Here is a 12,240-nt window from a genome sequence, read left to right as displayed (position 1 = left end):
CTGCATTACTAGTTATAGCAATGTTTGAAAAATAATCATTAATAGCATAATTGACATCTGGTTCTACATCAAGAACTATAAAACTATTTGTTAAAAAACCATGTCTGATTGACACTAAGTCAATATTAAGTTCAACACATCGACTGTAAAAATTAATACAATACCCTAAATCAAGAAGACACGTAACGGAAATAAGATTTCGTCGAATTTCAGGAGCATACAGGGCATCATGTAAACAAAACTCTATCACCATGGAGGTTGAGTTTGTAAGTGTCGACTCCTTTGACTTCAACTCTTGCATTGTTTCTCACATAGATCCACTTGTTGCCAGCTGGTACCCGACGGTGCTCTACAAATGTAACTCGCTCTATGGTTGGTTGCCCCCGAATCTATAATCCACAAAGGATAAGAATCAGCTAACAACACTGAGCTAGCAACAAAATGCTCAGAAAAAGAAGACATACTTGGATTTACCTTTTTCGGCTCAGTGCACTCCCGAGCGAAGTGACCCTTCTTGCCGCAGTTAAAACAAGTCAACTTATTTTTAAGTTTCTTTCCAATCTTTTTTACTATCTTCTTGATCGAGCCCTGTCTCACAGCAGCAGCTTCCCTCTTCTTTTCCTTCCCTTTCTTGAACCATTTTTTTTCATGGATCCAGATAATCCAGCAGAACCTACAGCCACATAGCCTTGTCCAGAAATCCTTGTGGATTCAACTCTCTCCGCCTCCAATTCTACATAGCGCGAGACGTCAGTGAAAGTCTTGATACTCCCACTATGAGTTAGGGTTTGCTTCATGGTCTCCCAAGAATCTGGAAGTGAACGAATAACTGCTTGAACCTGTTGTTCATTGGTCAACTCATGACCAACAGTTTTAAGCTCTCGAATCATGTTCGACATCTCCTTGAGGTGTTGAACCATTGATACATTTAGACACTTCTTGTAGCTGTCAAACTTGATTGTCAACTGTCGAAGCTTACTCAGATTTACTCCACTGTATTTTTCTTTAAGGGCTACCCAGACTGCATGAGCCAAAAGATACGACTCATACTAAAAAACTAGATTGTCTACCATTGAACTAATCAATATGCCCTTTGCAGTGGAGTCTTTTTTCTTCCATACCTTATAAGCATCAAGATCTCGTCTATCTTGTGCAGTGAGACCATTTACAGGTTCTACCATAACCTGATTTACAGCCTCCAGAACTTCTTGTTCCTCAAGTACATATTGTATCCTGATGTGCCAGATCTTATAGTTATCCCCATTAAGTTGTTCACCTTTGTTGAGTTCAGCTATAATATTTTTGGTTGCCATAATCTATCATAAATAAACACATTATTTAGTATTCAGTATAAATCATATACATGTAATTTATGATTGACTCAATATTAATTTGAGTTGGTTTACAAAATCAAGTGACAACTATGTTTTCAATCATCATTCGTGTGACCAATCAAATCAATATTAATCAATTCTATTACACACATCTCAACCAATGAACTAATCATTTATAAAATCATAATTTCTTTAATTAAATGAACTGATCATTTAATAAATCATGATTACTTTAATTAAACAAATTGATCATTTAATTAAAATTGAACTAATCATGTATCATGTCAAGTAAACAGCATAAATAAACGAACATATCATTAATATAAAATTATGCTGCATATTATTAACATATAGCCAACTGACATGAACGAAATGGACTAAAATTGCTCACACATAATGAAAATAACAATAACAGAACTCTAGTAAACTAGATAGACTACTACCACTCCCAGTAGGACAGACACTAGTGCAGTGGCCAATATTATCCCTTTTAGCATTGACTCATTTGGGGTAATCTCAGGCAGGACAACTTTAGGATTCTCTACCGGATCCACAATTGGATCCTCTACTAGATTCTCCACACACTCTCCCAAATCCTCTTTTGATTTATCAGGATCTTCTGAATCCTCCTCAGATTCATTTGGATCATCCTCTAGATCTTCAGGACCCCAATAGAAATGAAGTAATTGTCTGCACATATCTAAATATGAGATGTGCCCATCATAATCATCCCAAAGTTGGAATGCTATTTGCCTAAGATTTTTCGGCAGTGAATAGACCAGAGCTCATCTTCTGTGTGTGTCTTGAACTGGAAACTCTTCTCGCTTGAGTTTCCAGAACAACCGATCGAGCCGACCAATAAGACATTCAAGTCCTTGAACCGAGTCGAAATTAAGCTCCTTAATCTCCTCCCAAAGCTCATGTTGTCGTAAATCACGACTAGCCATATGAAAAATTGAAATTAAATAAGTCAGTATAAAGTCGACTAATCAGTATAAAACCGGTTTAATTCAATTTATACAAGCATAGTACCAACATAATCAATCAAGAAAAACAAATCTTCTCGATTTTCAGGAGTCTAAGTCGACTGACCCATTGGATCGGTTGATTATGAATCCAGATCCTAAGCTTGGTCCAACGTCTCTAATTAGAACTGATCAAATTGGACAGGGATTTTTGTACCTATTTTCTGTTACTGTTTGATTTAAGTCAATTTCAGCCAATTTTAGACTTATTGATCAAACTCAGGTCCGTTTGATCAAATCAATGCCCATTGGTTTAAGTTTGACCAATTAGAACAAATCTAATCAATTGATCAAATCTGACCCAATAGAATAAATCTGGTCATTTGATCATATTTGATCCAAGCTCAATTAATCAACCCAAATTGATTCGGGTTTAGATCAAATTGGTTCGATTGAATCAACTAATGATTTAAATCTGAACCGGGTCTAAGTAGACCAAAACTGATCTAGTCCATTTGACATAAATGATAAATTAATTGAACTCATTTTCAATTAATTACTACATGCACACAAATTAAAAGTAATGTTATAGTGGCATACATTAGCATGGTACAGTAGGCATGCATTAGCATATTTCGTCGATGCACAATAATAATAATAATAATAATAATAATTATTATTATTATATATTATTGTTATGCATTAACAAGTCAGAGTTTAATGCAAAAAAAATCTTTTTTTTTTAAGAAAAATTCTACCGAAGCCTTCTAGCCGAAACCTAGCTTTCTCCACATTTTATGTCGTCACCCCAAATCTGTCATTTTTCTTTGCACAATCCTCATGTCGCAGACCATCTCAACCGCAACAAACGCGGTCACCAGATGGCCAGTCACCGGCGGCCATGAGCACGCAGCCGGCCAACAAACGGAGACAAACTCTGTGGGTGTTCACTTGCGGCCTTATTACAACCGCAGATCACGACTGCTATCGGCAGATCGCGACATGGACATGATCTTGCTTGGCTACGACAAAACAAAATCGAAGACAAACTCCGTTGGGATAACGATTTTGCCCAGCAAACAAAACGAACAGAGCCAAGCCATAACATGGATTTTACGGAGAAGTAAGTTATGTTCTACTAACAATAACATCTCATGGTTCATCATGCTTTAGAATGCATGTGCTCTGATACCACTGAAGTAATTCTACAGCATGATATATATTATTAAAAGCCTTTAATACTTATAGTGATCTCCCGCAGATCTGCAATCGACGACGATAAGACTCGCTGTCAGAAGAATGATCATAGGATCAAAAAGCTCTCCACAATTCCACGAACCTAGTCCTACCGCCTCAGATGTTCTTCTCTCTTTCTTATCTCTCCTCAAAACTTTTCGAATGATCCTTGGACACACTCCTTATAAAGGGAAATAACATAGGGATATGATGGACTTTTCCATTAAGAATAGTGGGGAATGTGAGCATATTTTCACGTTTTCACTTTCCCCATTTCCTACACAGATGTAGAACCCCTCTTGGTGAGAGCACTACGATGCACAAGTAGTCAAGAAGAGGAGAGGTTATTCCAGGTACTCAGAAATAGAAGTTGGAGATATTTAAATCAGATTTAGAGGCATTAACTGCTATGAATACAACTCATAATTGTAGCTTTCAAGGATAGTAATTCTGTAACTATAAAAATCTATGATGTAAAAATTTTGTAGAGCATCACCTATCTAACTGAAGCAGTTATTAATCGAATTTGCTAATAAGCTGCTTGACTTAAAGGATGGAATATTAATATAGTCTCCTATGATGTACGTACTTGTTTGACCTAAAGCGATCCTTTCTATGTTCTATCCTTCATCTGACTGCGAGCTTGGCCTGGTGATAGGATCTGCAAAATACTCAACTGAAACAAAAGTAGAATTAAAGAAAGAAGCATATTAGTGAGTAGTTGAGCTGAACAAGCCTTTACTGTACTTATATGAAAGTAAAATAGCAGTCTAGGAAGCAAGAGCAAGTCGAAAAAGGATGATATTCCATTACCTATGGCATCTCGGCCAGTGTCGCTGAGAAAGATATCCTTGTCTGATGGCAAGATTGGAGAGCCACTGTAGTCACCAGTATCCCCAAGCTCTTCCATACGTCAAACAACACCAATGCATCAACATACGATTGGAAATGTGCAACAGGACACTCGAAATTAATATTTTACTTTATCGAATGTTGAAGTTAAATCTTATGACACTCCAGGAATGTAATTAGGATTACCTCCTAAGTTGGTTAAGTCGGTTGTTAGATCTGAAAGACTGAAATTCCAATTGTTTCCGAGTGACCTGAGCGAGTCTCTTGAAAATTCAAGATCAATATCAGATGTGAAGGTTGTATCAGCAGGTGGAACAAATCGAAGATGATCATTTGATGCTACTGGTTCCGGAGTCGCTGCCATCTCTGGCATAGATGGCATTGCCTTGCATTGACATGCTGAAGCAACAGCTGCTTTCGATGGTTCACTGTAAATTACATTATTCCAAAAAAGTAAAATCAGTTTGCTTAGACCAAAGAAATGCGTGCTAATATTAAGTAATAAATAAATAGAGCAGTGCTATCTTAGTAAGATAGCGATAACATTAAAGTTCTTTGAGGTCAAGTTCTTGGACTTACACCTATCTAGATCACTGATAGATCAATGACTTCTCACCATTGTGGAACTAGAAGAAAGAAATCTGTGTATTTATTACTCGTATACCCTTATACAAACTAATATCAGAAGATTAAGCTGATTTATCAAAACACAAGTCATTTTGAATCTCCGCCTTCAAAAAAAAGCTAGATCAACTGTTATTTCTATTTTCTTCGATGCAGAATTGTCTTCAGATTAAACATGCTCGTAATAAAATGAAACTAATGATTAGATTCAACGTTTATGTTCTTTGCCACCTAATTGTGAAATCAGTAGAGAGAACTTTTATCATTGAGAATCTTCCAGCTTAGTTTTTTCCACTTTTGTTCTGTGAGCTACAAAAGTTCTCTTACTCATTGTTCATCTGACCAGGATGCGAAGTGCCTGGAGCTAGAGTTCCGTTATTTGCTTGACAGCTCGGTAATCCAAAGCTTGTTGGACCAATATGAAGCTGCAATGTATTCAGAATTGGGGGCTGAAACACTGGGTATCCTATCTGTAAGTCATCGACTGCATGCATTGAGAAGTGGATATTACCAGAAAAAAATGATAAAGAAGGCAGGGACTTATGCTTCTTCATAATTTTTCCACATACATGATCACTACATAAAAACTTTTAGTTCTTGATATTGGATGCATAGCATTCAGGGGACAAGGCCGAATAAACTAATTCTTGTTCAAAGTTGTTCCTAAGCCTAAATAAATTTTGAAAGGAAAAAACAACAGACTTGGTTCATTAGATTCCATTATCGTTTCAGTTCTAAGCGTAAGAAATTACCAGGCCTAGGATGAATTCCATTTCTTATCGGTGCCAGAGGAACCTTAGGACATATAGGAAACTTCATGAGATGATATTGGTGCTGCAAGAGCTGATTAAACAAGATTATTTGTTTCTTCAGCTTCAGCCTTATATAGTAAGCTCTGAAGAAAAAGAGAATCAATAATAAGGCATTAAGTAAAAAGAAAAAGTATAAGAGATAATAGAACAGTAATGTATCATTGAATCATTTCACAATTCCCTTGAATTGAGAATTTGAGACATTCCAATGAAGCAAATAGTTGGAAGTCTTACAAGTTTAATGTCTTCCAGAGAAATCTTTTTGTTATTACTATGCACAATGAATGATGGACCTGGATCTTGCCCTGGAGCCTCGACAACTGCGTAATTTTGATTCTTACTTTGTACTTCATGGGAATCTTGAGACAATGGTTTTGCTTCAATTCTTTGAGACCCTGCAAAAATACTTGTGTAAGTAAAAAACAAAAAAATATACCTAGAACAAGAAAATATGACTTGTTTGGTGCATTTCTCACTATTACATATTGACTAGAATAAAAGCTGTGTCATTGGAAACAATTTAAGGCTTCATTCTTCATGTATCACGAGTGATAAGAATATAATCTGAGAGGTCGACATTTCAATTCATCTTCCATCAAACCATCGAAACCATCTCATCAACATCATGGATGAATATTCCATTAAAGTAATATTTTTCTCCTGAAAATGCAAGAAGTCAGTGTTGCCACATTAACTTACAGTGAAAAGATTGTCAGTTTCAAAAATCTATTTTGCAAAAAATATACACACACAGTAATTAAACATGCAAAATTCATCTGGGTATCAGCAGCATGTTTCAGCTACTATTAGAAAGTTAGAAATCTTGGTCTAGTGATCTAATGAAGGTCGTGGTGATCATAGACAGAGAAAATGAAAGATGTAGACTCACCAGAACAATGAAAATTAAGCAAAAAAGTACACTGAACGGTGCTAAGAAGTGAGAATGTTCAGCATATGTGAATAATCTCAGGGTCTATTTACAGGTAACCAAAGGATGATAAAATGGATGAACGAATAAGAATGTATGCATGGATAAATAGATAAATGAATATTATTTGATTTGTCCTTCGGCTCTTTTATTCCAAGGAATGAAAAAAATAAAGGGATGAGTATCTCTTCGTCTAGCCCTCTTAGGCTATGTTTACTCTAGAGTGGGGATGAGGAAAGGAATCAACGATAGAAAGTTATCTTTGGAGGAAGAGAAAATAAAGGGTGAAGAAATCTTTTCCTTTACCCACTTGTTTACCTTAATAGAGGAAGGTGAATACTTATGATGTAATTTTGTAAATAAAAAAGGGTGCATGCGTCATTTTTTTGGTACATAGTGTAATTTTGTGAGTTAAAAAGGCTACATGAGTCATTTTTTTTTGTATATGGTGTAATTTTGTGAATGCAAAAGGGGTACATGCGTCATTTTTTTTTCCATCCGCTGCTTTCCGTCCGATTTTGAGGTGATCGATTTTGGCTCCAAAATTATCCGCTGATGGATTGCGTTACTTTTCCTTCGGAGAATTTTAATGAAGTAAACGACAGAAATTTTCCACCGTGGAAACTTTTCTTTAATTTTACTTTCCACTCTCCCAAGTAAACAGAGCATTAATTTGTCTGGCTACACTAGTCCATCTGGTTGGCTTAGCTTGCCAACTTAGTCAGTCTACCTACCCCTCACATTTAGCTTATGGCTCACCTGGATTGCTTTGCTCGCTAACTAGCTCATTTAGATTCAGTCAGCAAATTACTCAAATCAACCCATCACTAGCCCATCCAAGTTGCCTATCCCGAGCCACTTCGATAGATTAGCTCGTCTATAATACCAACCCAACTAACCCACCTTGATCAATCGACCAATTTAGTCCACTTAAATCGACTACCAGACCATACTATTAGCTCACTTGGACTAATTAAACCGCCATGCCTAATCGCTTTATATGATCCATCCAACTTGATTTGCCAACTTGGGCTTATCAAATCGGCCATCTACCTGAACCAAGTGAATTAATCGACTCACCTAAACTTAGCCAAACCCCCTTGTAATGTTCTAGAGTGATCGACCCAATGGGCCCACTCAGACCGTAGCCCAATTGGACAATTTAAATTGTTGACCTAGTTAGCCATTTAAGCCATCGAACCAGTTGGCTCGCTCAGACCATTTTACCCAATCAACTCTCCCCCAACTAGCCCACTCGGCTCTATTAATTCATTAAGCCTTTCCGAAATGTTCAACGTCAACCTAGTCAAACCCCAAACCATCTGTCTAGCACAATCAGTCTACTCATATTGATTGGACCATTCAACTAGCTTAGCTTGTCTGGTTTGACTAGACTAATCGACCGTTTTGCTCACCAACCATTCGCCTCTTATGCCCGCCCGACATGATGGATTAACTCAGATAACGGGCTCGCTATGCTTGATCAACCTGCTCAACTCAACCAATCCTTATCGACTAATTGGCTTGCTACTTGTCGGCCTCAAAGTTTAGCATTGTGGCATGAGGATGGGGTTGATGCTCTTTGTTTCCCAAAAATTCACAAGTTGGTACTGTTTTGCAAGGAGTCACATGTGGATATTTGGTGAGGAAGGGAGGTGTTAGACAATACAATCTCTTGCCGGAGATTTTACGGGGTATTAGCAGAATTTAAATTGTACTTGTTAAATTCAACTTACAGTAGAGATGACCTGAGCGGATAATCTCAGGCTGCCAGCAGGGGTTGGTTTCTGCTCCGAGCCGAGAAGATCGGCTGAGCCACTAGTCTGTGTTGCCGCGCGGGCGGATCGACTGAGTAGAGAGCAGATCGGCCAAGCAGATCGGTCGAGATGAGGTCGGATCGGCAGGTCGGGTCGGTCGATTGGCCGGTCGGTCGGGTCTGCGGGTCGGTCGGTCGACCGGGTCGATCGGTCAGCAAAACCAAAAATGGTGCTATGTAAGTAAATAGTAGGGAGGATGAACAAATCTTGACAAATCCATCCTCTCTATCATTCATCAGCTCTATTCTCCATCCGAACAAATGGCCCTCGGGAGAATTGTGGTCTCTCTTCGACCAAAACACAATTCCATTTCCAATTAAATGAACTCAATATTTCCCAAGACGCTTACATCATGTGAAGGACCAACAAGGTGTTCAACTAGGTCCTCTCGGATGGGTCTAGTGGTTAGCGCATGAGGTGTTGTCATATGAGATCTGGGATTCGAATCTCGGCAAAGCCGAGCTAAATATCTCCCTTATGTGCTAGTCACTATTCCAAAGGCTAGTAGCCGCCCGTGATTTACCTCCTCCGTGTTGGCCCTGAGACGGGTTGGCGGAGGCGCTGGGGGCAAGCATATTCGTCTTTTGCCACAATTGTCACAACAAGGTGTTCAACTACGACAATTTTATCAGAAACCACTGCAAGTTCTCAAATACAAACAATTCTAAAGACACAAGCATTGAGTGCTGGAAAAGAGAAACACGAGTTGAAGAATGAGAAGATCCCAAGAAATACCAAACGCCCAACAGAGAAACTTGTAAGCATCATCAAAACCAGAATGAATAATCCTCCTATTCAAAAGGTTACCAGAATTTACCACAAGTTTAACAAAAATGAAAGCCAAAAGGGAGTGGAGGAGTAACAAATACAAATCTGTCCAAACTCTAGCGAAACCCTTATCCTTCAATCTCGTATCTTGAGATCTTGCACAAAAAAAGGAAAAAAAAAGTAGATCAAAATGGCATATTGGAGGCATGGGAAAAAAATAAAATAAAATGAGGCAATAGCAAACCACTCCACTGCTGCAAGGTTCTTCACCGTCTCCCAATGCAAATGAACTACTCACTAAATTTAGCTACTTGTTCAATCAGAAAGGTGAACTTGCTTGAAACAGGGAAACTAGAGATTTTGTGTGCGCCTGCAAAAACCAGAATATGGCATTCCTACCGGTGCACCAAATCTGGCCAAACTGATCTTCAAATGAAAGATAGTAACACTTCGTCAATCAGTTTCTTTCACATGCTGCTTAATTATATTACGAAAAAAGAATCTTTAAAAAAAAATTATTAGAATTGTAAACGATAAATTTTTAATTATCAAAGTAACGCTTATCGTATTTTATTATCTGAATTATTCCTCCCCTCCTTACTCATTTGGTCCGAATGTTGACAATTCTAAGCATGAAAAATAGTAAACTTGAAAATTATAAATACTTACAACGATCTTCACAGATCTGCAATCGGCGCCGGTAAGACTTGCTGACGGAAGAACGATCACAGAATCGGAAAACTCTTCATGGTTCACAAACCAAATCCCTCTTGCGAGATTGGACAAACCAATCTTGAATGTTCTTCGCGCCTATTTCAATCTTGTGCATGTGGATGAACCTTGCACAGAGACTTTTCATATGGGACGAACCCATTCTCTTTGACTTTGCCTAAGAACTTGCACATAGCAAGTCCCCTCTTCCTTTCTCTCTTGTGCTCATCTCATTTTTTCCTTCTCTCTTATGCTCATCTCATTTTTTCCCACCTTCACCAATTGTCTTGGACGCCTATTTTATAGAGGAAGTTAACTCTTCATCTTCCTCTACCTCCATTAATGGAGGAATATAAAATATTAGAAGATGAAGGGGAAGAGACACCCTTTCACCTTCTTAACACCAATACATGAAAAATTAAACCCTATTAATTATTCTTCCCCGCTTTACTCATTTGGTTCGAATACATGAAAAATTAAACCCTATTAATTATTCTTCCCCTCTTTACTCATTTGGTTCGAATACATGAAAAATTAAACCCTATTATAATAATGGACATTATATGTATAATATAATAATAATATGAACATGACCCATAAATTAGATTTGATAGAACAAAATTCAAGATATTAGATTCTACCTAGTAAAAATTTAATGTAATTTTTTATATCATATATTAAATTGATAAGAACATATATTATATTTAATCTTAGTAAAAAAATTGAAAAAGATATGCTTTCTAATATCATCGGCCTAAATTATTTATAAAAATATGGAATTAAAGAGAACACATATTTTTTTATATATAAAAAATAACTAAAAATAATTATTAATAAATTTTAAAATTATTTTAAAAGAAAAATAAATTAAAATTAATTATTAATGGTTAGATTTTTAATTAAATAGTAAGATTGACTTAGTTAAATAAAATTTCATCATTACACGTATTGATTCATAAGTGTTAGAATATTTGAATAGACAAGAATAATAATTAGGAGTAATTTGGGAAACGAAAATAGATTTGGATGTTATTTTTATGATTAATAAAAAGTGTCATTCTTTATTTTTACTCATTATGCTAGAGGTTGTTTGTAGGTTGAGGCATGAAAAAGTCGAGCCAAGTTTAATTGTGTCTATCGTCCTGACAAATTAGATTAAATAATATTTGAATATAAAATTTATATTATTATTATTTAGTTTAAATATATTTATAAATAATTTAATATTATAAAATTATAAAATTCTATATTTTTATATGTAAAAAAAAGAATTAAAAGATTATATTTTACGTAAATTAATAAATGAGTTCATTTATAAATTATTTATAAATTTTATTGCTAGAGTATGAATAAAAGAAAAATGATTAAAATGATAACCAAGAGTTTCTTGATACAATCACTCTGACACTCAAATTAATTTTCAATAATAGTGGTGGGAGAAGAAGGACGAAGGAGAGTATTAGGGTTTGGATACATATGTGTGTGTACCTGCAGTCGTTAGAGATGACTACCTTTTATAGGGTAAGGGTTTAATCCCTATATTCTCCATGTATCCTCTCCTCCTACCAGATTATTATTTACTTTCTGAAACATTATGAAATCACGAAAATCACACTAGCATTATCTTCTTTCTAAAATAATCCTAAATCCTTAAATTCACACAAACGCTATTATTTTTTTCTAAAATGGTTTTGAATTTTGAAATTCACACGAGTGTTATTTTCTTCTTGAAATAAATTTGAATTTCGAGTAGAGTCGTTAAGGAGGTAGAGTGTTAAGGAGATGGAGTGCCAAGAAGATGAGGGGCGACTAGGAGATGAGGGCACCTTAGAGTCGAGACATCCTCGAGATTGCAAGGAGACAAGCGCCAAGGAGTCAGGGCATCCAAGAGATTGGACACCAAGGAAATGAGGGCACCTCGAAGTCGAGGCATCCAGGAGACGGGGCGCCAAGGAGAAGAGGGTACCTCGGAGTCGGAGCGCCATGGAGTCGGGGCACCAAGAAGATGAGGGTGCTAACTGCTAAGGAGATGAGATGCTAAGGAGACAATGACGCCAAAGAGATGGGCATCAAGGAGACGGAGTGTCAAGGACACCCCGGGATTAGGGTCAATTCAAATTTTCCTCTGGCCATTTCAACGAGACTACTAATCTTCTTTAGTCACATGACACTCTTATATTACCTCCCATATCA

At 36.8% G+C, this 12,240-nt stretch overlaps 1 protein-coding gene across 1 annotated transcript; it reads right to left on the bottom strand.

Annotated features, from left to right (window-relative positions):
- Positions 1-1,012: 1,012 nt before the first annotated feature.
- On the bottom strand, positions 1,013-12,032 carry LOC122010958. Its single transcript, XM_042567417.1, has 9 exons — positions 12,014-12,032; positions 6,058-6,218; positions 5,764-5,908; positions 5,339-5,495; positions 4,574-4,815; positions 4,349-4,438; positions 1,778-1,992; positions 1,122-1,184; positions 1,013-1,021 (listed from the first exon to the last, which is right to left on the bottom strand). Exons 1-9 carry the CDS (start codon positions 12,030-12,032, stop codon positions 1,013-1,015), a joined length of 1,101 nt encoding a protein of 366 aa, XP_042423351.1.
- Positions 12,033-12,240: the final 208 nt, after the last annotated feature.

The sequence above is a fragment of the Zingiber officinale genome, chromosome 8A, assembly GCF_018446385.1.
Source record: "Zingiber officinale cultivar Zhangliang chromosome 8A, Zo_v1.1, whole genome shotgun sequence".
NCBI classification, from domain to species: domain Eukaryota; kingdom Viridiplantae; phylum Streptophyta; class Magnoliopsida; order Zingiberales; family Zingiberaceae; genus Zingiber; species Zingiber officinale.
Note: the sequence above shows the minus strand (reverse complement) of the source record. Positions and strands in the feature narration are given on the sequence as shown.

Bases quoted from the DNA above. Each gene is read 5' to 3' on its own strand.
- LOC122010958 (XM_042567417.1), bottom strand. The intron at 5,909-6,057 runs GTAAGACTTCCA...CTCTTTTTCTTC, and splicing joins CTCTGGAAGACATTAAACTT to AGAGCTTACTATATAAGGCT. The intron at 4,816-5,338 runs GTAAGAGAACTT...TGTAATTTACAG, and splicing joins CCTGGTCAGATGAACAATGA to TGAACCATCGAAAGCAGCTG.